Source organism: Plectropomus leopardus, chromosome 18 (genome assembly GCF_026936395.1).
Source record: "Plectropomus leopardus strain MGB_pleo_1.0 chromosome 18, ASM2693639v1, whole genome shotgun sequence".
NCBI lineage: Eukaryota > Metazoa > Chordata > Actinopteri > Perciformes > Serranidae > Plectropomus > Plectropomus leopardus.
In genome coordinates this window covers 14,523,996-14,551,377 of record NC_142193.1, presented here as the reverse complement: position 1 = coordinate 14,551,377, position 27,382 = coordinate 14,523,996, and the positions used below count along the sequence as shown (strand labels likewise).

Below are 27,382 nucleotides of genomic sequence, written 5' to 3'. Positions count from 1 at the left end.
TCCGATAGCTCAGAAACTATTTAAATTCTGTTTAAGGGTAAATTTTCCCTTTAGAATACATATTTGGACAGCTACTAGAACACCGCTTTGGTTGATTTTTAGATTTCCACACTAGACATCATTAATTTAGTTGGCTTCACAGGTAAAACGAAATATAGACCAAAGGACCCTGTGAAATTAGCTGCACCGTACACTGCTACCCAGTGCACGGGGGGTAAAGAAATCCAACATAAATACATTTACCTTTTATCAATTCAACAAAAGGGACAATCTACAGCAGTACAGGTCTGTGACATCATTCTTACTGATATACAAAACTACTGAAACTTGACTCAAATGGATTTACAAATCAATAATTCAATCAAATAGTCAACTTAGATGCAAAAGACAAATCATTTCTGAAATCTGAGCTGTGGATGCACAACAACATTCAAACATCTAAATGTATAACAAGAAACTACATTAATACCTTTTCCAGTAGCAGCGAAGCTTGCAGAAGTTATTTAGCCTTTACTACACTAAAAATAAGTCAATACAAATATTCTGGCAGTGTGACACAGTGCGAACTTTTTTTTTCCTTTTTTTGTAGCTGGTTAATATATCGCATAACATGCAATACCAGAAGTGTTTAGCCTGCCTTTTATGCTGTAATATAATCACGAAAAATGCTAAAATACCTTAAGCTTTCTTGATAATTTTCCTCTGAGTTGCTTAATTGTCATTTATGTAAATGTAAACAATGCATTTTTTCCCATATTTAGAAGTAGCAAAAAGTGTACCTGGAGATACATGATTCTCTATTGAATTTAACGCAAGAATAAAAAGATTTTTTTTTAACACAGTAGAAGGTCATTTCAATTAGAGGAACCTAAGCACGAGTCCTATCCAACTATCCAACAAGTTAACTACGGAATTCTTCATTCACTGCAGTTATTACAACAACAGAAATTAAAGTTACTGAACTGTTTAAAAGCATTTTTAAATGTTGCTATACAAATTCATATGTCCTATGTTTGCATACTCCCAAACATTGAATTGAATAACCTAATATCAAAGACTGAAGCTGCACCAAAAGAGCACCACGACCAAGGAATGAGTGGGTGGGAGGGGAGGCTCATTTCTATGGTTGAAGTCAGGACACAGGCACTGACAATGTTTATTCGCTTTCAATTATCTTCTGCAGTAATACTTGACGGGATTGGGCCAAATACACTGGCATATATTAATATATACACATATAGTCTTACATATGTCAATGCTTCTGCGAAGTTAAACAAGACACATTATGCAGAAACCTGTGCACAAGCTTCAACTACTTGTGTTTGCTCTGACAATTCTACACATAACCTTTTTAAACTAAGGCAAGGCACTTTAGAGTAAGAGGCCGATATGTTCTAGACAAGGTCAAGAGGCTAGATTCCTACAAAAAAATCACCATCTCAGGCTTTTAGCAAATACAATACATGCTTCTCTAATAGGCTAGGCTATATAAATCTCTACAAAACAAAACTGATTGAATAACAGCCTTAACATGTAGCATGTGCCTTACTGATATTACAGCTGCTGGTTATGCCTAAAAATGCATTTTAAATTTGCACTTATTTGATTGAAATTTTATAAATCTAACTATGAAAGTAGAAACTATTAAGTACTTTTTTTCTATGAAATCTTAATAATACGTAGAACCATGCCAGGATTTGACAATAGGAAACATGAAATATCCAAATTATGTTTCACAGTACACACAAAAGCTTCAGACATTAGCTTATATAGAAAAAAAAGTTAATCTAAAAAAGACACAAAAGAATACCTACAAAGCAGCTTAAAGCAAAAAAAAAAACAAAAAAAAAACAAAAAAAATCTATATACCCTTTATAAAGTCCCAGTTCAACAAAGTGCTTTAATAAGAAATCAAACTTCTTCAAAGTTGGTCAAAATAATGATGTTTGACTGGTTGCATTGAAAAAAATGTTATAGAACGGTGGCTTTACTTAAAGGGGAACACAAATGTGTGTTTTGTTGTTTCCTTAGTTAGTCTGACTTACAAATGCAGATGTGGTTCAGCACTAATACCTCACTGGATCTGAAATATTTTACAAATCTGCACATCCAGTCTCTATTGTTGGATATACTTTGACCAAAGATAACTATTTTTCACCATATTCTCACCACAGTGTTGAATGCAAATGTGTATTAATTCCTCAGAGCATGGAGCTTCTAAAGATTCAAATGCTTTCTGGCACAATGAAGCTGATCTGTGACCCATTTCACACATCATTTCTGGCAGCTCCGTGCTCTGTAAAGAGAGCACCCACATTTTTTTTTCTGGAATTTCAAACTAATTAGGTTAAAACAAAAATATGATTTCCTAATTAAGTATCAGTCACATTCAGTGTTCTTGGATGTCTGGTTTCTTGATTTGCTTCCAAAAGCTCCCCGGTGAATTGTCTGATTTAAGTGTGTTCCTCTTTAATTAAAGAAAAATCAGCTGTGAGTTTTGCCCATTTTATGTTTAACATCACCTGGCTTGTTGAGTTTGGGTGAACTCAACATTTCCTGGCAGTATATTTCCAACATTTACACAGTGATTTCTTTGCATTTGAACCTGAAATGCCTGTGGCACTAAGTGATAAAACACCAACCATAGCTTTGTCTATATTTCTGTTTGAATGTGTGGGATTGTTTTGATCCATAACAGGGAAATGTCCATTTTCAAATTCCCCTTCGGAGGTCAGCAGGCTATGGGGCAACTCCCACTTGACATTATTACTAAGGATACTTTGTTAATTAAACTTTTCCTGCCACCAGCAACTAAAAAATGACCTTAAGAATTGCATGTAAGAAGGACATACAGAATTTTTTTTTGTATTTAAAACTAGAAAATTTTCTGTGAAGTTATAATAAGTTTAAAGTGAGTATTTATTCTTTATTACATTTATTTCTTCAAATAGAATAATATTTGATGTAACAGATTTATTAAAAGCTTCTGACTCGACACATATTTCCACAGTATTTTCCTGAAAGGTTGGGGAAGAAATGCCTTCAGTTTTGCTCAGGGTGGACTTTAAGTGCATTAGTTAAAAATAGCAGATGTATCCACAATAATTCCAAAGTGCAGTGACGTATTTCCAGTCCATAACAGCAAAACACGAGGGCAGAAATACAAACACAGTCCTTAATGCCTATGTGTATACAGCTTTTAACCAAGTTTATTGGTGCTGTTTGCATTTAAAAAAAAAACAACAACAATTTTTGTATTTACTGTAAGAGCAATATGTCAGGTTGGCAATGCACGTTTGCATTGGATGAAGCACGCCTGCATTTTGTGTTTAACCGAAATGTATTCCTGAAAAAGTAAACAAAATGTAGATATCTGGACGCAAGATTTATGTCTTAATCATGACTGAAGATTTGATGCAATTTAATATTCTAATTTGAGCGCATGGCTTTTCATTCAGAAAGCTATCTGGCTGAGCGAGGTAATGTGCACATAAAATGAGCAAAAACCGTAATGATTAAGTCCCCTGTACACAATCTGATTTATAATACAATTTGTTTTGTCAGTCAAACATCATTGGATTCTCAATTAATTCAATCACTGGATGAAACAGACATTGCTATTTAGAAAATGTAAAATCTATTAGTAGTTTTTCCAAAGGGCTAATTCTTTAAATAGTACCTCGAGTAATTGTACATCACCACTTCAATATCTTGGTTCTACAGTAGGGACATTCTGTTTTACTAGGTACACAGTTCTCACATAGTACATAATGTTGGCAAGGCTGCAGAACAATGCAACGATCATGCTTTTGGCAAACTATACATTTCTTTGACTGAAGCTGATATATTACCTGTTGGGAAAGAAAAGAATGAATATCAGCTGCAACTTAGGGGAATACAGTTCATGCAGACTTTTCAAATAAGCATGCTTGATGACAAAAAACATAGATCTGAATGATAAGTCTGATAAACCGGTTTAAAAACTAGATGCTACAAACAAAATTCTGTGTGTGATCTAGTCTTTCTTACCCCGTCTATAAGGTCTAGGTCATTACGTAGCTGACTCTGGATGGAGTGAAGCTTTGACAAAGGGAGCTGGTCCAGCTCTCCGTAGCTCCGTAGAAGAGGTGTTCCAGGGGTGCGACAAAGAACATCAAAGTCCCCTTGCAGCTCTTTCAGCTTGCGCTCTGTTTCCTCCCATTTCTGTTCCGCCAGCTGACGCTCCGCCTCGGCCGTTTTTGCTTGTTCCTTCGCTTCGTGGGCGTCTTTCTGGCAAGCTTCACAAGCCTGGAACAAAGTCTTGTGATTACACACTTGCCATCTATGAAAAGGGAAATCACTCTGATACACTGGGACATATATTGCAATGAGCGTTTATGATACTGACTTGTTTGACTTGATGCCAGGCCTCCTCCCATTGTTTGATCTTCCTCTTGGCCTCGTCCAGATCTCTAAAAAGACGGGCCAGATCAGCACTGCTGGTTGTGGAGGTTAGGCTGCTGAAAACTGGAGATGGACTCGGTGAAAAGCTGCCACTTACAAAGTCCCAAATGCTGCTAGCCCCTCCATTCAAGCCTAGGTGAGTGATGTGTTAAAAATCACAAGACCGAGTGAAAAGAAAAAGTGAATAGTTAGTTGGAGCTGGAAAGTTTCACTTCATTTAGAGCTGTCTGATAATTCAAACTCCTAAAGTGATGGATTTTAACCCTCTGAAACCTGGGCAAATTGGCTTAATTTCATTCAAAAACATGGAAAGAAGGCAATGAGCACCTTAACCAGAAATTACCTAAAAATTACCCCAAAAACGTATAAGAAAATTAACTGAAATTAACGGAGGAAGAAAGAAAGAAAATTAAAAGAACAAAAACAGAATTAATTGAAGTGATACAATTTTAGATTTTTTTTATATATAATAAATATATATTTTTGTAACCTAATTTTAAATACATCATTATAAATATAATTTTCTTGATATTTCTTGATATTTTTCTTTCGTTATTTGATACTTTTCTAATGTTTTTAGGGTTTTAGCTGAGGTCGTTTTTCTTTTTCCTTTTATAATTTTTTTGCAGTTTTCAAAACATTTAATGCAAGTTACCGATTGCCTTTTTCCTGTGTTTAATATTAAAAAAGCAAAATATTTTCACCTTTTAAGGGTTTTAATTCTTGTGAAAGGCATGTGAATGCAGCACAAGAAAACTGATGTTGATCCAGGTTTCAAAGGGTTCAAGTAGTGGTTTAGCTTTGAAAAATCAATAACTGTCTCTTAATGTTTTTGTTATTGTGTGGCTTTGGTTTTTTAAAGGGTTAGTTCAGATTCACCAAAACAAACAATAACAAAAACTGACTACTGATTAAGGCAGCGGTGACCAGCAGGTCCTGTGTTCAGGAGGGTAAAATGACATTGGAGCCTGGCTTTGAAGAGAGCTCAGATAATTTTCACTTTTAGTTCAGTTCCTGACGGATAGGGCTATCTGTTTGAGAAGTACTGAGCGTGTTATGCCCTTGAAACTAACTCGTCACAAGCGTACAAACTGGATAAATGAGACTTGCACTTGTGCGTGACTTTGTAAAATATTTTTTAGAAAGGTTTTGCTGTTGTCAAATGCGGACCCCGTTTACTTCAATTCATCAAGAATTTTCTCTGTTTTGGGATTCTTCGTTTTTCGGGCATGCCTCCGGAAAACAAAAAATCCCAAAACAGAGAAAGTTTTCTTCATGAATTACATACAATGAGTAATGACACTCAAATGATCATTTGGGGGTTGAAGTATTACTTTGGCTTCTGCATATGGACCTAGATGAAACATTTACACAAGTTCAAGAAAGAGCTCAACACTTACATGCACTCAAATATAAATATTATTGAACATAATTTTAATAAGAATCAAAAAGAATCTTAAACTGTTTTGACTGACACATACAGTAAGACCCTGAGATTAAAATCTGAAGCCAAAAGCTTTCCAGCTCACTTGGAGCTACTGATGCTTTCAACTTACCCAAAGAATTCTGTGAGGAGGAGGTGGGTGTTCCCAGGAGGCCATGCTCTTGCTTGGCTAACATGTTTGAAGGTTGATTTTGCTGCGATACCGTCCCAGACAGCAGGGACTGCGACAGAGACTGGGAGAGGGAGCTTAGCGGGGAGGTGGAGAGAGATGACGAGGAATTGAAAGATGACGATCGTGCCAGGGAGCCAGGAATGTTCACTGGAGCAGATCCACCTAGCACCCTTTGACCTGTGGGCAAAAATTAAACACTCATAAAGATCATTTTCTATCAGATCAGAATAAGAACATTTGTAAATGGCTGATTAAACAACCGAAAGTACATTATTAAACTGTGTCCTTACTTGCCAGTCCTACACTGTTATCTTGCTCCTCTAACTCCTTATCAAGAGATGCAACATTAATGTCACTAAAGTTGAGGTCCAGAGCGGATCCTTCGGGAAAACAAAATACATCTGACATTTGACAACAAAATACAGAGTAGCAGGAGTCAGCTCAAACCGTTTAAAATGGACTTTAAACGCACATACCTATGACAGACTCCACTGTGTTGCTCCCTGGGTAGAAAGGAGTGGCTTTTGCATTCATTGTTGATAAGGTGGTTGGTGAAGAGCTATCTGAGCCAATACTAGAGGCCAAGCTGGATGTTATACTGGAGGTAAAGCTTGATGCCAAAGGATTCACCACAGAGAATACAGTATTTTGTGTCTACAAGGGAAGCACAGTTGACAATGTTGTTAATTAAAAAAATGCATTTATATTATGTATTATCAGCAAGCTATCACCACAAATTAACTCATTTAAACACAAACCTGTTTTTCTTGGTCCATCAATTTCTGATCCCCCTGCCCCTTGTTCTTAATCTAAAAGTGACCAAATAACACAGAAACAGCACATTTTAGTGACAACTCTTATTTTTACAGTTGATATCAATTAAAGGCGTTTTTGCACTACAGTTAGCCACAGGTGACAAAAATTAAAGGGCCAATTTAAACAAAGACTTAAAGGAATACTTCACCCCAAAATGATCATTTGTATGCCAATTACTCACTCTATATTACCTCTACTTTAGGGGGGAAGGGGGCAACCAAAAAAAGAATCCAAAGACGGAGAAAATTACTGATGAATTGAAGTCATAGGGGTCCGCAACAGCAAAACTATATCATAACATCCGTTTACAAACTTTCAACAAACTCATCAAGTATAATCCAACTCTTATTTATCCAGCTGCATGCGCAGTACGTCCCAAACATATGCATTTCCGCAAAGCCTGAGTATTTAAGAAACAATATTTAACACTCGGGCATTGACAACGCAGGCACACTACAGGTTTTTACCCAAGACTTGTTTATGCTAAAGTGTTTTCAATGGTAAGTTTTAGCTGAAATATATGTGATTTGGGAAGCATTGAGCACAGTGCTGGATAAATAAGACTTAGATTACACAGAGTTGTGAGAGTGTGCAAATTAAGGTTATGCTGTAGTATAATGCCACCTCCTATGACTTTAATATACTAAGAATGTTCTCCATTTTTGATTCTTCGTTTACCGTGTAGGCATACCAATTCAATCTCAGAGTGAGAAATTGATATGCAAATGGTTATTTTGGAGGTTGAGTATTCACTTTATCCCAAAAAGCTAAATGTCACATGCTCTGGAGCAGTGTAAAGTATGGCTGATGTGCAGTAGTAGGATGTATCTGTCTATTAAATCACATCAGATCAGACTCAGAGGTGTGTAAACTGATTGTGTAACTTGAGTCTATTTGACACTAGTAGCTCTAGCAATGATTCAAACATATTGTTTTGATTACAGTGTGTTCGCTATGATAGAAACAGGCTCATTTAAATTTGAGTGGGCGTCATTCTTCTGTAATTACAACATCAGAAAAACAGTGAAATCAACCTCTGGGGAATTCTTGGTGTAAATACTCCTGACTGTGTTTGCAGTGTGGAAATATCTGTAGGCAGTCTAATTGCAAGATTGAGCTTCTTGGAACTGATACAAAAAGCAAAACTGATTATGAATTTCACTTTGAAAGGCTCAGCAATTACAACTTTGTTGTCAAATAAATCAGGTCTAAACTACTAGATAATCTCATTAAGTGATAAAATACTACTGACACCCAACACATGAAATGATCTCAAATGTAAAAATGAATGGGAAAATGCCCTAAAGTGATTAAAATTCAAATGGCATGAATGAGAAATAAATAAAACAGTAATTCAAAATGAATGAGAGTGATACATTAAGTGTGAAGCCCTGAGTTGTGTTGGTGTGTTATATTCTTCCTAAAGCTGAAGAGAGCAGTCTGTGTACCTGATCCTCTCGTTCAAAGCCCGGAGCTTTAGGATAGTTAGACGTCAGAGATGAGACACTGGATGTGATGGACTCTGAACATAAACTACTATTAGTTAAGGATTTGGGCCTGCTGATGGATCCCAATGGGGATAACAAACTGTCGCTTCCTGAGCTTGGAGTTACAGTTGAGCTATTAGAACATGAAACCTGAGAAAGAGAAGTGCACATGATCTTAATAAATTGATGAGCAAAAAAAAAGTCAAAACCATTATTGTGAATGGACTATGTACATGAGAATCTATCTTATATTAAAAAGTTAACATTATATGAAGAGTAGCTCTTTTATGCTCAATTATGGTCTTCGATATTGCTTTCAATGAGAAATTATCTCTGTACTTTTAAAACAATGTAGCAATGAAATGCAAAACAGTAAACAAAATAATAATGACAAATCCATGATTAAAAAAAAACATGCCAACGGAAAAATGACAGCATGGACAACATGTCGATATTTAAATGGCTGAATTGTGATTTAGGTAGCTACAAAAGCAGACATCCGTAGAATTTTAAAACATTTGTCTACTCTCGAAATCCAACATCCTGGACAAGCTGATTGTGATGAACTTCCTATTGAAGGACTGACATAGAAAAATAAATGACATACACTTCCTACTTGTCCATTGCTACTGGTTGCACTGGTGGTGGAGTTTCCTCCACTGTTCCACTCACTGACGGGACACTCTGAATACTGCTGAGAGCCCAGCTGGGACTGCGAACTTGACTGTATCACTGTCAGCAGTGAGCTCATGGTCTCCTCTGTAGAGGGAATTCCTGAAAGGATACAAATAAATATTAAATCTATAGAGTGTAAACAATCAGGCTGCCAAAATCCAACAATATTAAAATTCCTCGTGGATACGTTTCAGTGAATGAGAAGGTTAACAATATGTCTTTTTTGTTGAAGCCTGCCACAATCAGAGAGAGTGGTTTTTGCAGCTTGCTGTATCTTTTTTTTAAATTGTTGCCAGGCAACTGCCAAATCACCTGTCCTTAGATTGCCCGTTATTTTGCTGTGAAGTTAACTCACAGATCTTTTTTTTTTTTTTTTAATTTTCATCAACGTACAGATACATGAGACTCAAAAGAGGAGGAATCCCATGCAGGTTCAGGAGCTTCAGCTGGATGATGGTCGGTTTAAGGTTAATTTTAGGAAGAGACGGGACAGTTTGACAATCTGCCATCAATTGTCAGGCCTAATTATAGATGGTGAAACGTTACAAAGTAGTTGAAGCTACAATTTGTTCAGATACGTCTTGCAGTTTGCCTAGGGCGCACATGGGAAAATTGGCCTTTTGAGACTTTCAAATTTGATTTTAACTTGGGCTGGGTGACTAGGGCTGAATGCACATTTGCCAAACAGCAGAAAATTTCTCAGATCTGAGGTAAATTTTAAACAATTCTAATCAAACCGTGTTATTTAAAAACAATAAAGAAAGACAAATAAATCTTAATGAGAAAAGACAAAATCTCACCTGTGGTCAGTACGTTTTTAACCACAACCACGACCTTTTTTCCTAAACTTCTCCCAACAACAAAGCGAGCGAACGTTAGCTAGAATTTACCACATTATCATCACTACCACAAAAGGCCTGCCTCTCAATTCATCTGATTTGACAACGGGGGAGTAAAAGCCAATGACGTCAGGAGGTTTTTTGCTTTTAGTTGAAGTTTTTTTCAGCCTGAGGCGTTCAGGACGCTCCTGCAAAAACGAAATGCACTCAGCAACACAAAAGCAGTGTGCAAAAAGCTTCACTCTGATTGAAAACAATTATAAATAGCCGCCTCAGGGCTGCTAAAACGCGCTCTGTCAGATCAGGGCCAAACAGTTCATGTTTTCAAATATTGGCAATCTGAGAAAATGTCCTCACAAGCGTGCATATAAATTAAAAAAAAAACAAAAACAAAATAATATATTAGACAGTATTTAGAGAGACTTTGACTTACTTTCTACATGTGCAAATGCACAAAACGGTCCCCTGGGACAGTATCCAGTTTGTCGCATATCATTGCATTTGGTAGATTTGTAGATCTTTGAGAGAGAGAAATAAGATAATGAGATACAAAATATGGATGTTTGACCCTGAGGGTTACGTGGTTACTGCTTGCTTTACAACAAATTGCCCCTCAGGAATAATAAAGATATCCTTTATCCTTAGAGAAAAAAAAAACAGTCAGCCAAACTGTTACATAAGCTCAGCCACGTCAAAAACGAAACAATAGAAAAAACACAAGTACAGTATCTTGAACTTGCAGCAGGATTATACAATCAAAAACAAATTTCTCACACTACATATTATATTTAATATGGTTGTTTTGATGACCTCGATGAGCATACAGCCATTAGATTTCATTAATTACATTTAAAGGCATATTTAATCAAACTTTATTTTATCTTCCATTATTTTTGCAGAGACTTGGCTGTACCTATTAATAAGATTTTACATTAAATTGTCAATACATGGACTTGATTAATCTCTGCTGTGATCTCTTGTATATGTCATAGTGCATGTATACAAGTCCAATTCACAATAACGCAGCTCAAGCTTTGACCAATCCACCTGTTAATTTTCGGAAAACAACGTTCACTCACCTCTGGGTGAAACTGCTGTTCAGTGCGAGAGTGACAATACTGGCAACTGTCTCCACTGTCACACTTAGAGGGTTCGCCCCATTCATCCCCATGTTTTACATTAGGGCAAGGAGTTGACCTGCGTTCATAGAGTCAGAACCTTTAACCGATTACAAAAACATAACTTGAAGGGACAGTTCACTCCAAACATACCCTAGTTTGGTAGGAAGGAAACTGTTCCTGCACAAAACTGCTCCCAACAAGGTCTGTGGATATAGAAGCCCAGTAGTGAGTCCTGACCCTGGAAAACCGTTTTCAGCACCTCTGGTTCTCTTATCTCCAAGTCAATGTTTTTTTTTAATGGGTCTTAAGAAAGAAGTCTGAAATAAGGTCTGTGGTTAACACTAGCTTCAGAGACTTTCATGTTTTGTTCTACTACATAAAATATGTCAGTAAATACTCCACTCACAAACTTTGAAGCTTTGAAGTGTCTTAAAAAAAAGACGGTTGCTAACAAGTGGCTGAATGAGACTACAGAACGTCATCACAACGAGCCTTACCGAACACAGCTTTACGGCCTTGAAGTGGTGGCAAAGTGACAACTCACACCAAAACAATTAAGTCTGATAAACAGCTCTACAAGTAAGAGGAATAATGTGTATTTTTGATTGTGAGGTGAACTGTCCCTTTAATACCATTTGTTATTTTAACTTAAACTGAGTCATATCTTACCTATATTTGAACTTTCTAGGATTTCTTCTTCGATCTCTACTGTTGTGGTAGTGGGGGCAAGCGTAGCCCTGTCTGCATAGTCTCGGGGGCTTAGTACACTGATCTGTTTTATAGTTGGCTAAAACAAAGTTGGTGTCTGCAAAAAAAAACAACCAAAAGGCACAATGTATGAATGTAATTTTCCTTACATTTTGGAGGAAAAAGAGGATAATGTGGTATTGCATAAACCCAATATTATCATCAGAGTGGGGGTTACTCACCTTGCCACCGGGGGTCTTCTGTCAGTGTTTTCTCTATCATGGCTTGGCTGGCTAACACACCAGGCTGCAGGTCAGGAATACCTTCCCCAGATCCCAACTGTCCATTTTGAAGGGCCTCTTGTGCTTGGATCTCTCTGTGGACATACATTTTTGCATTAGTGTTATCCACAATTCCTCAAATTCCTTTTATATGTCATCCTCTATATGCCAATGTCAGGGTGTATCTTAGCTGGTCTTTTAATTTTTCTTGGTTCACTTGTAGCATATATTAGCATACTTATTAGTCCTTCTATGTGGTGACTTCAGTTTGTTTCCTTTTGTGTTTTACATTGCTATTATTTGGAATTGCATATTTTGATTTTGCATTTTTTGTTTTCTTTGTCTGTCTGTAACTTATATTGCTGTTTTTTTCTGGCTAAATAAAGGTTAAATAAATAAAGCTCAACTCAGTTAAACATATTGTCTTGTCGAAGGAAACTTGTTTTTTGTTTAAACAGTTAAAAGATAAATATTAACAGTTAAATATAATTAAAACTATATTATTAAAACAGTGGTCTCTCTCCCTTAACCAGTCACCATTAAACCTCATTTAACTGTGTATTTTTATCCAATTATATTTGTTCAAACTAAATCTCAAATACTGTACAAACTGATACAAATACATGTAACACCTTTTGCTGGATCATATTATACATGAGGAGTGTTAACATTAGTTATAGGCACGTGTGAAGCATTTTAATATAATTTATACTTAAAATGCATCGCAAATATTATCAAAATACCCCCAAAATGCTGTTAAAATTACACAGAGGTTTATCAACTGAACTCTTTTACAGTAAATATTGTGCTCAGGAAACCTTTTGTTTAAAAGATCAGCTAACCTCACTCAGTCTCTTTCAGCAGCACAGACCTAAAAAAACAAACATGTTTATCTAGTATCAGTGTTTGTAATTTTTTCTTAGAAATCCACTGAGCCGAGCTCTAAACAATAAGTTACAAACTGAAATGTGAGTGTGGCGATCCATTAAGCCCTTTCAATGCAGGCATTCTGTTTACATTATGTCTAATTTGGCTGATTTGTTCGTTCCATTGTGAGGCTTGTGAGTGAGAAGTTTGGCAGGGAAAATAGAGGCCACTATTTGCTTTGTATGTCACCTGATATCATAGACTGGAGGTCGGAGATCATGTGGCCCGTGAGCAAAAGCACAGTGGAGGCCATTCTTCACACAATGCCCTCGAGCATCTGTCTCATGGATACAAGTCCCAGTCTTGTAATAGCGTAGATGGTACTTGCGCTCTGTGTCACCAGTGGTCCGGTGTAAATAAGGACAGCTGAGGACGAGAGGATACGAAGTTGAAATATTTAAAAGGATACTTATATGATTTTCAATCAGCGTTTTATCAAAACAATGTGGGTAGTTTGTGTACATGAACTGCGGTAAACTTCCCTCCATCTACCAGTGCCTAGATATCCCTCCTCTCCCCATGGCGAAACTCCTCTGGGTGACATATTTTTTGTCATACAGCAGAATTTCGCTGACTGTTGCTTGAAACTACAGACTGTTCTTCCGCATTTTGGTGTAACCCACCAACCGTGCAGCCACCACAGATACAAAAAGTATAGAGGCAGAACAAGAGACTGACTGGCCCCTCTCTCGCTCACAAAATCCAATCAAACCGAAAAACTTGTCAGTGCTGATCAAATTTAAATCAATAATATTTTACCGCACTGCCTATTTCTCGCCTGAAATGTTTTCATAAACACATTTTAATGGCCTGTTTAGCTGTAATAGCAACAGTTTGTGAACATGAAGAAGCACCATATTGCTTTCTACACAGTGAAAGTTAAAAATTCTGATCAAACACGAAAACTAAGAAGTGCTGATCAAATGTAAACCAAGATTCAGTTACTATGTTGCATATTTCTCGCCTCAAATGTTTTCAGAGACATGTTTTAGCTTACCATGTAAGAATAATATGAGATAATTTGTTACCGGCCTGCTGCCACATTACATCACCGACCAGCAAGAACGTTTATTGGTCTGGTGTCACTCAGTGCATTCTGGTAGTTGTAGGTTTCTACCTCGAGTCCTTTTTATCTCATACCTCTAGTCATGTAGCACGACATTTCAAAATATTTACATCTGCATAAAAGGCCAAGTTTTATGTGAGGACCCTCTTTATATCAGTAAAATACAGATCAGTTGATCTAAATAAAAATAATTTGGCAGGGCATTAACATTATGCAGAAAAAGTGCAGCAAAAACCTCAAATCTGTTCAAAATGAACCTTCTTCAAGTTCAAGATATAATTGTAGAGTACAGCTTTAAAATGCTTTTGCAGGCAGTGTTTTTCATAAACGACATAATAACCAATCACTGCACTGACATTTAAAACATGGCCCAAACAACAACAACAACAACAACAACAACAACAACGATAAAAGATTAGAAATGATCATTTCTTGCACACAATTTTAATCAGGAATACGATTCTACTGTGAGTGCAGGGCTGACACACCAGCAATGCCTGAAGAAATGTATGGCCAATAAGCCTCTTGAATAAACCAAATTTTCCTTCCTTTGAGTAGCAACAGTTGCTATAGCAACACATAAGGTCATACAAAAATAGCTCCCATTGGCAGAGGAGGAATTGTAAGGATCTCACTTGTTCATTTTCCATGAGTTCAATAATCATTCCTTTTTTTTATTTCTATGTGGGGCTCAATTACATGCCGTGCCAGATTTAATTCCCAGTCACACAGAAAGGCTGCCACCCCTTTTGAGACGTCACATATCTGGTTTCTGTAAGACTTGACAGTTTAGTTTATACTTCTGATGATAAAAGCCACAAGCCTGTGACAAAACATTTAAAAACCACACTCCATGTGATGACACTATGTGCAAAACAATGGAGACTATATGGTCACATAAAAGAATAAACACATACAAAATCCCTATAGTAGGGACACTATGGGGAACTGACATTTTTGAAAACATAAAGCTAGGGATGAACATGTTAATGTATCAAAACACATGTTGCCATTTGCTGAAAATAAAAGCAGCACCAGAATATAATACTGGAGGGCACCCAGAGACAACTTGTCAAGTAACCTTATTTCAAATACAAAGAGGCGCGGTCAAGCCACATAAAGGGTGTAATTTTGGTACATACTCTACATACATGCAACAACACAAAGGGCAAATAAGTGGCCCTTGCTATATTATGCAACAAAGGGGGATATTAAGTGATAAATATTGCTCACAATGCAACTACCTATAAAATCCCACCTTTCTGTGATAATTAATAGATTTCAAACTAACCAGGGTTCCTAGCGCTTAAGTTAGATTTTAGATTGTTTTTGGCTATTGGAATTTAATTTAAGACCAATTTTACAATAACCAAAACTAATAGAAAAAAATAATAAACACATATAAATGACCTAAGAGTTAGGGACAGTTTTGCCACATTTTATTTTAACATAAAACATGACTTTTTTGGAAAATCGCTGGTATTTGCGGATTCCCGTCATGCCAAGTCTGTGAAAATGTTTTGCATGAAATACACAAAGACTCAGAAAAATATAAAATTCTACTTTTCATGTCTAAGCATTTTAAATACTTTTCAGGAGAATGATTTTAGTACCACTTTAGGCCTCATTTTCATATTTTATATTTGTAGAATTCAAAGGTTTTTAAGACTTTTTAAGGATCCGCGAGAACCCTGAAAACAACCATTTCTCACTTGTGTGAAGATTGAGCTCCACAGTTTTACATCTTATCTTTAGATCACTCTTTTCAGCACTACAAATGTTTGATTAAAAAAAAGCATACAGTCCTTTCTTGGGGAACTTGGGGAAAAAAGCCAATTAGAAACTTGGGAAGAATTTTTCCAAAAATTGCCAGAAATGTATATATTTAGAAATTTATTTTTTACAGGGTTCATAAAGACAAGGGAAAATCAACTTCAAAGACTTTTAAGTACTTAACTTATTATTATTAACAACTGGTTAAATTATTCCGGTATGCGACTGGCAAGGGACAAAAAAGTTTAATACATTAACCTAAAATGCTTCTCAAATTAATTAGACATTCTTTGCTCCTCCTATTCAAATTCTTTTTCAAGGACAAAGTTAAAACTGTCTGATTTTCAAGGTATTCCAGGAGTTGAATTTCTTTCTTTTTTGTGATCAAATGTTTTTATTCACATCAAAGAACAAACAACTGATAATACAGCATACAGTGAGATATTATTATTATTACCCTCTTCTCCTACCCACCCCTAGGACCTGGACCACTCAAAAAAGCAGAACAGCAGGAGTTAAATGTCTGAGGGTCAAATGCAAGTACTTCAAATACCTTGTATGAATCCTATTTTTGAAAAAGTTAGGAAAGATGTATAGGGAAAAATGCTTTTATAATGATCATAATTGCATATTTAGTCTTGTTTGCCTTTTGTGTGTGTGTCTGTTGGGGGGGGGGGGTTTATTTTCTTTCTTTTTTTTTTAAATAATAGACTCAGAAAACTTGTAATTTTCTGTTACTTTTTTGGGTCATTTCTTCTTTCATTGCTCATTTCCTTCTTTCCATGTTTTTTTTTTTTTTTTTTTTTTAAGAAATTAAGCCAATTTTCTCAGGTTTCAATTGGTTAAGGGACACATAAACACTCGCAATATTTCTGTTGCATTGGTTTGTATGAAGTTCTCATTTCTATCATAAAGCTACAATAGTCCTCACCCCAAACACATTAGCAAAACATCAGTCACTTGTCTGCTGCTGCAGCATGACGCAGTGACACTTGACAAAGTATGAACTTACTCATCTCCATCTGGGCAGATGCCTGTGGTCTCGTCGTATTTCGTGCAGTACACGTCGGGGCTGTAGTTAAAAGTCCCGTCTCTTCTCCTGATGGGTCTTCTCCGCCGCTGGTTTAGAAAATGCCAATGAAAGCACGTAAAGGGTCTGTGCTGCGTACACTTGTGCTGGAGGAACAACGGGCACTGCTCTGTCCTAAACTCCTTCAAGTATCTGAAACAAGGAAAAACAAAACATTTATAGTATCAGGGCCCGGATTTTAAAATCTCTTTTATCTGAGAAATAAGTCAAAAGCAAGGAAAAAGTTCAGAGATGGAATATCGTGTTATGCTGCTAGTGGTGTAGCCTACTATATATTTTGGGTCACGAACGTTAGCTCGCTATTCACAGCGCAGACTACGGCAGTAATTCGACGTAAAGCTGGTTGAAAGTCCCCGAGCGTACGTCTATAAATGTGCGTAGTAAGGGGGAACTCAAAATAAGGCCGAGCTATTTACAAGCAGACTGGTTAGCGAGTTCCTGGCTAATCATTTAGCAGACCAAGTTGACGGTGAAACATTCAACGCATTATTCATAACAATTCCCCAACTCGGTAAAACATTTATAAACGGTTCAGTTAACGCTCGGCTTGTCCATTTAGCGATTTAAGATGTCCGTGTTTTCCCACATAAGGGCTGATGTTGTTAGCGTGCAGTCGCTGTTTGCTATGTGACGTTAGGTAGTCACAAAGCCTGGAAAAGCACCATGTTTTACACGCACACACAAGAGTTGAGGAATGCGAGAAATGCAAACGCGCATAGGTGCACGTGCGAGTAGCATTTTCTACGACGAGCGATTTTGTTGTTTCTGTGCAGCAGCTTTACTCACGTATAGTGGGTAGGTTTCTCGGTTTGAGGAGACGCATTGGCCGCCGTTTTCGAAACCGACGGCATTTTCAGTCAAAACAATGATTTGCGCATGCGCTCGGATCTGTTGCTCGCGTGCATGCACGTCCGCCTGCACGCCAGCGCACACTGCAAACAGTGATGCAGGGGGCGCTGCAAAGATGACATAGCGACTGTACCTCTGGGACTGTCTCATGATCTGTTGTAGCCTTTATCTCTATCGATACAGTTATGCATGAATTTTCTGTTTTTATTGTTGGTAAATATGCATTTGAAATTAAATGAAGACATTTCCCCCACATTCATAAACATGAAGAAAACCCCTCCCTTTCTTTCTTAGATCATCGAAATTAAATTTTAATATAGACGATGTTCTAGGTTATAAAAGTCTGGTCTTCAGGTTTGTAGCATGGAGGACCACAGGTGTCACGAAAATTGTAATGAAGCATTTGATTAATAAATTGCTAATTGTACATTTAAATGGGCATTAATACATTTATTTGTAAATTAATTTATAATCTTTAAATAGATAGACTAGATTCCAAAGTAATTATTTATTTGATATCCCAATGAGCAATAAAAGGGGAGATTATAAAAATAATATACAAATTAAACATTGATCCATTGATCCACAATTTCCATTAATAAATAGTTCAATTAAAAAAATATTTAGACTAAAACAACATAAATCAACCAGGGGTTTAGAGATATTAAGGGCGATCAGTAAAAAAAAAAAAGTAGACTTGGCATATTGAAATTCTGAGTGAAATATCAAAACAAGCAAATGAACAAAAAAAGAAAAAGAAAAATTAAAAGGTGATCATATTTCCCCAAACTGCTGTCGATTATCTAAAATAGCCTATAATACTGGAGGAGAAATACAAAAGAAAAAAAAAGAAAAAAAAAAATTTTTTTGTCTTTGGCCTAAAATAGTCAGAGCCTATAGCCTATTCCAGCTGAACATCTCAACTCTTGAAGCTAATGGATCAGACACCAATGAAATGGTATCACTGTCCCGCACACAATGACTTTTTTTTATTTTGTTCAGTAAAAGGCTTGCAATTATGATCCTCTGAATGAAAAAAAAACAAATACATTTTAATTTAAAGTTTTCAATACACAAACTGTGAAAAGAAACTGTGGGATAAACAGTATGAGTCATAATTTATCTGGTTAAGATTTCCTCCATAAAAATATAGCTTTCACACACTGTATTAAGCTTTAATTCCAAAACCCAGAAATTGGAAATATCTTACTTTCCTTTGAATTTAGGTTTGAAAATCACAGCTCTAGTGAGGGTGAACATGTGTGTGCTGGAGGAAATGTGCAAAGTCTAACATTTCAATGAAGCTTCTCTATGTGTCTCAAAATATTGTGATATAGGCTAATCCTCTTTTTTTTTAAACTTTTTTTTTTTAAATTTAGGCTATTTATATCCCAGTGAGCTACATCAATTAGACCTAAAACAGTTTAACTGCAAGAGTTTGGGCAAAATATGACATATTTTACAAAAGGTTCTCTTTTAAGGTAAACAATGTTAAATATGAAATTCTTTGTTGTATAATAATAAAGCTATTTGGGAAACTATTTGGGAAAATATAACCCATGCCTAAGTATTTATGTTTGTTTGTTTTTTTTAATGGTTCACCAGAGGACATATAGACACCATGAGTTCAGTTTATTCCAAATCTTCTTCCTCCAGTATGAATTTTCAAAATTGTGTTTTAAGTTTTGGTGCTATAACGATACATTTTTTGTTTTCAATAGTTTTAATGTACAATATTTTGACAAAAAGTGATTCGATTAGGTCCACGTCAACTCCGATCTTTCTTTCTTTCCCTCTGTATCTGGTAAAATGATCTCCTCTATTCAGCTCTTTTTTCCTGTCAGGGATTTTAATTTACAAATGCAATTATACCTCTAATCCATTATTCAGCTGCTGAGGTCCACCGAGTGCACTGCCTTGTAATTATGTATAAACCCTAGACTATCCTGTTGTAATTACTTTGACATGCCCCACCCCCACTCAGCTTACACTTGGATAATGTCCAGCACCTTTCTTACACAAGAAACATTTTAAGGGTGCTCACGTTTATGTGGAAATATATATTTGCTTTCATATTTTAAGCAACTCAAGCAAAGTGCGGACTGTTTGCCTACAAATCTCATAAACCAGAATCTGTCTGTTTTTGTTGTTGTTGTTTGTAGCATGTAACAGGAACAAGAAGACAAAATATTCAAAAAATCTTTTAACATAATGCAATCCGATACAGAAAGAACCATACCTGCAGCGCCTAGGATTATCATCGAGTTGAATCAACACCTCTCAGAACAAAAACTAAACATTTAGTTTTCATTCACGCATAATCACTCAAAACTAAGAATTGTTGCGTTTTTGTTACCTTTGAATGAGACGTTTATATCTGTTTATATTCCAAAAAGCCTGCCATGTTGTTTCTACAGGAGCCCAGGATGGACAAACCAAACACTGGCTCTAGATAAGGCCATTCACATGTTTGTGTCAGCCACCTTAGTTCTTTTCACACTAGGCACACATAGTAAGTTTCAGTGGGTTGCAATGCACAACCTCACCACTAGATGATACTAAATCCCATGCAAGAACTTTAAGACATTTTTTTTCTGTCACTTTCATGCATTATCACATTGTTTTTCACCTGATGAAGTGATCACTCTGTGTTTATTTGCAGTTTGATGTCTTTGGCCAACAGTAGCAGGGGTTAAATGAGGAAAAATGTACCCACAGCCCAGTAAAACTATGTTTTTATGACAGTAAAAAGCTGCAGGATTTGTCCCTAGTTTATCATCATTATTTGGTAGCATCAACATCTGCCCAATATTTTGCACAAATTAGCTAAATATATTGTATTATATTCAATTACCAGATGGATTTGTTGCTCCCAAACTCATTGTTTAATCCAACATCATCCAGAGGAAATGTTAAATGTAAGCAAGGGGAAAAAGTCACACCCTTTTTCCTTTCTGTGACGTCAGTCATCACAAACCTTTAACCTTCCTCAGTAGTCTCAGCTGTACACACAGTCCACTGTCAACTTCTTCTCACAGCATCCCTCAATGTGTGTGTTCATATGTGTGTATGTGTGATGTAAAGAGGATTCTTGCCCCCAAGGCGTCTCGGCTCTGGTGTTTAGGTGTTGCTTGTTTATCTCAGGAAACTTGACAGCTCTCATTGGATTATTGTCTCCCTTTCCTTGCGCCCACGGCGGCTCTGATAGAGGCATGTGCTGTGACGATTACAGTTTCTACACATACAAAATCCACATACAAAATACAAATATATAAGGTGTTCCTAAACCTTTCTTTGTCAAGGTTTGTGAGATATAAGTGTGCAAAGTATGCTTGCTTTTATGCACTGTAAGGATATGGGACATGCATAATGGAAATAAAATGCAAAAAAAAATCTTTATGCACCACAACAAGTTTTGCATTTTTTGCAGACCTCTAATAAACAATCACTCACACAATCCTCAGTGCTGCTTTCCCAGGCCGCTGGGACGGTTACAGCTGGAATAACAGTTTGTGGTTTGGACTCCTGTTTTTCCCAGTCACGCCATTATCTCCGGCTGCCTCATGCACAAACACAGCTCAGGCCCACCACAGGCTGGCAATGCACACATTTTATGTATTGATATATAATCCTCAGTCAGAGGCATGGTGGGGTTTTCTGTACTCTTTTTGTCATTTAATACATTCACCTCTTTATGAACAGACCCTGTTGTACATGCCTTTTGTAAGAATGTAAATGAAAAAAGGAACATTCTCTGTTACATTTTATACAATGCAAAACTGTGAGCACTATTAAATTTGAGAAAGAAGTGCAATATTACATAACAAAAATGTATAACGTTTGCTTCGACTGATCCACAAACATTTTGGGGCTGTAAAACTTTATGACAGGTTTCGTTTAAACCTCTGCTACAGAGCCTTTGTTGGAATACAATTTAACATATTTAAACTGCAACTGTGCAGCCTGGTAGTCTTCATCACATTAACCCATGATCACTGTGTTAATGAGCAACGTTGTTCTGTCTGAAGCGATGTGAGAAATGATGAAAAGAGAATCTGCACGTCCAGTAATGGTCTATGATATAAAATTATGTTTGATTTCATATGTTCCAATTTGTGTTAATTGAAAAAAAACTGGTTGAATAAGATCACAGACAGAAAAGCAAGGCATAAATGTGCAGATGACGTGCGTTTAACGTGGAAAATTGTTTATCTCAGGGCCATTACTTACGTCTGGGATGCTGTCTATAACTGTAATAGCTGTTAAAGACGGAACCAAAGATTTAAGCAGGATCATGTTGTCATTGTTGAATGATGTGTTTACTCAGTCTCGTCCCCTCCTGGCTGAACAACACCTGCCTCTTTGCTATCATGCTAACTGGAGCTGACAAGTGGGGTAATAACTCAGCCGTCTTTGAAATGAGCACTCACTGACTTCTGCATCAACTTCAAGATATATGAGCTCAGACATCAGATCTGGAAGATTCATCTTAAAAAACTGTATATGATCTTATTTTACCTCATAGCATGACTGCGATCAAAACATCAAGAATAACAAGTTATAGATAAGGGGTGTAGCTGTATTGCCCTTAAGTTATTTTACGTAATACTTGACAACATTTACAAAACTTGCTAGCTGGATGTTGTCTGTTTTTTTTTAATTCTAAGAAGCACATTTCTCAACAACTTCCACTTTATATTCCTGGAAAAATTGGATTTTTAAAATTTATTTCTAAAAATAAAACACATTTTATAGCATTTGTATGAACTGTCAAACCAATGTTTAGCTATATATCAGTCAAAAAAAGTTAGCTGAAATGCATAAAGCAAGAGGTACAGTCTTAGAGTGGTTACAGTGAAAAACAGGTCACTGCTACCTGTGTGTTTGATTTCATTGACTAAATGTGATGTCCTGCATTATTATGATTATTATTTTAAAATGTATATTATTAGTCATGGTGTGTTACCTTGATAATTTGAAGGAAAATTTGTTTTTCTTTTTCTTGCATGCCTTTACAGAAAATGTAACATATTGATTTATAGATTGAATGGGGTCCACATTCACAGAAACAGCTGCAAAACTTTGTCAAAACATTTATTTTGTAAACTCTCACACACTCATGCTGTATAATCTGAGTCTCCTTCATCTACTCGTAGGTTCAGCACTTCTGAAACACATGCATTTTCCCCAAAGTATTGCTAAGTCAGAGATTTTTAAGCTACAGTGCATATGTTTTGGAGGTACTGGGCACGCTGCTGATACATGAAACTTGAATAAAACTGCACAATTTGTGTAAGACATTCTAAACAGATGTTTTGAAGTAGTTTTGCTGGTCCCCAATCAATCAATAAATCAATATGTTTGTGGTTTTCCATGGAGGCATGCCAGAAAAAAATGGGGTTTTTTATGAATTCAAGGTGACACTGCATGACTAATCGATTTTCAAATTGTCACTTTGTGAGTTAAATATTCCCTTAACAGATGACAGCAGTTGGGTTGTCATGATGTTTACGTGGATGGTGGGTGCATGGTAGTTTCTTGATAAATGTACATTTTTCTTTTTACATTATACAAATAAAAGTGCGAGTAGGTTTTAACTGAAATGACCCTTCACTTGCAGATGAAACAGCCTGATATGCATGCTACTTTAGCTGTGGCGCAGTCTTAAATAGCTTTTTCAACAGGTTATCTGAGATGCCCAGAAAATGTCTGATTACTGTGTGTCGTACATGAAAGCTGGTCTCTTCTCATACTTATCCATCCATTAGTTACCTCCACAGGCCACACTTCAAAGGTAGATAGATGATGACATTTTGCTTGCTGGCGACAGCTAACTTTTTCAAGAAATAGCACACCAAATACACATAAAGAAAACAATCCAACTTGCAGATAAACATGAAAATAGCTTAAGTACTGTGTTTGCATTATCATCTACTTAAACAGATGCAGACATGAAGTCATTTTCATCCTTCTTTGAGTGTACATTCTTGGTGCTTTTGTGTTTTTGTTCAGAAAGTGAGCAGGTTAACTGATACAGCTATGAGGTGAGGCTAAATAACAGATGAAGAAAGCTGAGGTAATATATCACTGGGTGATATATCACTTTGATTTAAAGTATGTTTTAGCATATTTTGTTGGAATCAGTTTTATAACAATTGTCCCTCTGTTTTTACAGTCACACCTCTGACACTTCGCTCCTGACAGGGAGGTGTAAATCGAGACCATGGTGGCAGAAGCGGTTCACCACTGACCAGCTGGCCTTCTGCTTAATGAAGAGACGCAGCTTGTCCCTGAAAGTTTCTCCTAGAAAGCTGTAGATAATGGGGTTGAGGCAGCTGTTGGAGAAAGCTGCCAGGTTAACAATGTGGCCTGTGAGCGGGTAGTCATGCCACAGGGTTGTAGCAGTCCTCTGCGACGGGTCAGCTGTGCCCTGCAGCAGCTGGATGCTGATGAAGACATTTTCCGGCAACCAACAGATAAAGAACACCAACACCACCACGACGATCATTCGCAAGGCCTTCTGCCGCCGCGGCCACAATCCACGGTGCTTCTGGGCCCTCATGAGGATTCGCCCAATCAGAGAGTAGCACAGGCCAATGATGGAAAAGGGCACCAAAAAGCCAATGGTGACCTCCAGCCACTGGATCTCAAAGACGTTGGCGAAGCAGAAGTGCACCTCGCCCCTGTGCTGCGTCTGCACAATTGTAAAGGGGAGAAGGGTGGCCAGGATGGAAGCCATCCAGATGAGGCCACAGCTAAGCTTGGCGTGCTGCATAGTCCTCAGTGGGCTGCTGCTAATGGAGCTAGCCAAGGCAATGTAACGGTCAAAGCTCATCCACGTGAGAAAGAAGATGCTGCTGTACATGTTGACCTGCAGGAACAGGGACATGAAGGTGCAGAGGACAGCATAGTCATAATACTTCTCGTTCAGATTGAAGACCTCGATGAGGGAATCTGCCACCAGGATGAGGTCAGCGACAGCCAGGTTGACAAAATAAAGGTCGGGGATGGTCATCTTCTCTCTGTGGTTCAGGTTCACCACCAGGATTAATATGTTTCCAATGAATCCGATAGGAAAGAGGAGGATGGTGTACAAGCAGGACAGGAAGAGGCCGATAATGTACGATTGGTATTTCTCTGAGTCTTCTGTCAAATCTGTTGTGTTGTACTCATATGAAGTGTTCGGTTGTTCTGTACTGTTAACATATATCCAGACCAAAGACGTTGTTTGCACTTCCATACTGACTGTAATTGGACCGTCTTGAATCAAAGGCCACATGCAAATCACCTGTAGCTGCTACATCATCAGACCCTGTTAGTTCCCAGTTGTGTCTCTTTAAAGGGTGAATCATCGATGCTGTGTTGGCACGCTGACAAGAGTCAAGTCAGATGAACAAAATGTCGTCTTTGACCTCATGTTGACATCAAGGTTCAGCTTCCAATAGAGTCCAGACACAAAGCAGAAGCGCCTCCATGTCTTACAAAAATCGTCTTTGGCCTTTTGTAACCCGATGACTCACATCATCACAAACTGTGGTCCTCAGATCAGAGGGCGGAGTTCTTTTTCCTCTTTTGTGTCATCTGCTTTGTCACTCTTAAGTCCATGTGAATCTTTATTCAGAGTGCCGCGGCCGGAGACACTATTGCTGTGACACCCGAGCTGAGGAGAGAAGGAGAAAAGATAATCAGAAGATGAAAGAAAATTAGGGGCAGCAACTTGAAAAGCAGAGTGCAGTTCAAATAGAATAACTAAGAGGTTTTTTAAAAAAACGTATTATTAAAAACTTTAAAGATAAACTCTGACTCCCGATAAAAACATGAAGTAGTAGAGGACTTTTATTTTTACAATATTAAAGACAGTTTCTCCATAAATTATTGCAGAAAATGAACCAATTGGTGCATAAAGTTTCACCAGAGCGCAGGAAAATAAGTGTTCAATGCTGAAAATTTTCTGGCGGAGGACCCTAAAACCCCCCTGTTTAATATTTGTGTCCCTCTTAATGTTGAAACAAAACCTACACCCTTTCTAAAATGGATGGCAGACAGCTAAGTGAACACATTAACATTCAAGCTTCAGGCTTAAACAGATGCATTGAAATCCTCCGTAGAAATCCTCAGCCAATCAGAGCCCACTCCAAACGGTACTCCCGGACTTGATAACTATTAACTGGGCGAGATGAAAACATATTTGTCATTAACATTTAACAAACCTCTTTGTTTTGCTGGCTCCCAGTCCACACACCATGCTCAGTTTTGAATGTATATAACTCAAAATCTTTGTTTTCATTGGAAGCTTTTAAATCACTGACTACTCTTCCTTAGTGATGGTTTTCAGGCCCCAAATCTTTGATTTTCCCTGGTGATAGAAAGACTGTATTCTGTTTGGCAAACATGACCTTTGGCAATCATTCACAGCCCTAAGGGTTTTATTTCCTCCAGAGGAAACCCGCTGCAATATTAATGCATTCTTATTAACAGATAGTCTTCACAGCAAGTCATTCAGCATGCATGCACTTCAAAGCACAATGAATAAGCTGGAAATGTTATAGACAATTTCTGCCATATTTTTTAAATCATGCAATACATTAAATAATAATTATCACGGCATGAGTAGCATTAAACCTTCTCTTTTTTTAATTTTTAGGAACCAAAATCAAATATTCCTTTCACTATAAAAGTGGTCATAGAAATTATCTTTTTACCAAAAATTTAATTTACTCTATTTGATATATGAATCCTAAGGTTTTTTCCCTTTTGTATGTCAGGATAGAATATTTAAAAACAGATAATTGAAAGTGTTGAGCTTGTTCTGATCTGCACATTTTCTAACAAAATCAGTGGGACCTTAGATTATGTCACAGTGCTCTCAAGGGAACTACAAACAGCCTCTCCAGACATGTAATGAAGCAAGATAAAGAGCTACTTGATGACATAATATACAAATCATTATGCAACTAGATACTCAAGACGCGAGAGACTGCCCCATTCACACTAAAAGTGAAAACACACTCTATTAACTGTAAATTACCAGCAGTATATTTAATGTTTCACCTTTAATTTTACTGCAAACTGTGCTTATTTTTAAGACTTAAAATTGACATAAAACATTAAAAGCTCAATTTATATAACCACAAACAGTAGCAAAGAGGTCAAAAGCAGCACTTACTTTATAAATGTGGGTATTTGTTGCTCATTCATGCTTGTCCGGTGCAGAAGTCTGAGAGCCAGAGATTTGTAAATCCCATGTCCGGGCTTCTCTTCTGCACCACCTGCTGTTTGGCCCAACCCTGTCTGGAGAGGAGAGGAGGGTGGGAGAGACAGAAAGGCAAAGAGATGATCTGTCGCCCATGGTTTGTCACCATGCTTCATCAGATTTCCTCTGCCTCTTTCTTTTCTTCTTCTTCTTCTTCTTCCCCAGTTTATGATTCCGGGTGTGAGTTGAGCATCTGAAAACTGAACTGGCTGAGAGGTGATTTTAACACAAAGGAAAGTTTGGACAGCAAATAAGCAGCGTGGAGTTGGCCTCAAACAGGCTGTGTTGTCATGGAAACCACTGATATTTTTTTTGCAGTGTGTGTTCACCTGGGTTGCTCTTAGTCTTTAAGAGTTGTGTAAACACACTGCACATGACCTTTCCTATTTTTTTCCATCAGTCTGTTTGAAAAATACTGATCTATATCGATTATCGATTCCCACACACAACAAAAGACCC

The 27,382-nt window shown here is 37.2% G+C and overlaps 2 protein-coding genes across 5 annotated transcripts; both read right to left on the bottom strand.

The window, feature by feature from the left end:
- Positions 1-234: 234 nt before the first annotated feature.
- On the bottom strand, positions 235-17,758 carry unkl (unk like zinc finger). 4 transcript variants are annotated; one of them, XM_042504236.2, is made up of 16 exons: positions 17,608-17,758; positions 16,744-16,953; positions 13,082-13,258; positions 11,927-12,060; positions 11,667-11,802; positions 10,956-11,073; positions 10,310-10,394; positions 8,970-9,136; positions 8,324-8,512; positions 6,818-6,868; positions 6,536-6,713; positions 6,350-6,439; positions 6,000-6,236; positions 4,388-4,575; positions 4,030-4,287; positions 235-3,851 (listed from the first exon to the last, which is right to left on the bottom strand). In XM_042504236.2, the coding sequence occupies exons 1-16, from the start codon at positions 17,670-17,672 to the stop codon at positions 3,696-3,698; spliced, it is 2,439 nt and encodes an 812-aa protein (XP_042360170.1). In that variant the 5' UTR covers positions 17,673-17,758; the 3' UTR covers positions 235-3,695. The 4 variants fall into 4 exon arrangements, with proteins under 4 accessions (XP_042360170.1, XP_087947040.1, XP_042360171.1 ...); XM_088090914.1 differs by having other exon boundaries at positions 4,388-4,506; XM_042504237.2 differs by lacking the exon at positions 6,350-6,439.
- Positions 17,759-20,778: 3,020 nt separating this feature from the next.
- On the bottom strand, positions 20,779-27,048 carry gper1 (G protein-coupled estrogen receptor 1). Its single transcript, XM_088090916.1, has 2 exons — positions 26,837-27,048; positions 20,779-25,330 (listed from the first exon to the last, which is right to left on the bottom strand). Exon 2 carries the CDS (start codon positions 24,947-24,949, stop codon positions 23,846-23,848), a length of 1,104 nt encoding a protein of 367 aa, XP_087947042.1. The 5' UTR covers positions 24,950-25,330; positions 26,837-27,048; the 3' UTR covers positions 20,779-23,845.
- Between the last annotated feature and the right edge of the window lie 334 nt (positions 27,049-27,382).

Bases quoted from the DNA above. Each gene is read 5' to 3' on its own strand.
- unkl (XM_042504236.2), bottom strand. From the start codon at position 17,672: ATGCCGTCGGTTTCGAAAACGGCGGCCAATGCGTCTCCTCAAACCGAG. The intron at 6,440-6,535 runs GTATGTGCGTTT...GTTTTCCCGAAG, and splicing joins CACAGTGGAGTCTGTCATAG to GATCCGCTCTGGACCTCAAC. The intron at 4,288-4,387 runs GTCAGTATCATA...ACTTTGTTCCAG, and splicing joins CCTGGCATCAAGTCAAACAA to GCTTGTGAAGCTTGCCAGAA.
- gper1 (XM_088090916.1), bottom strand. From the start codon at position 24,949: ATGTGGCCTTTGATTCAAGACGGTCCAATTACAGTCAGTATGGAAGTG.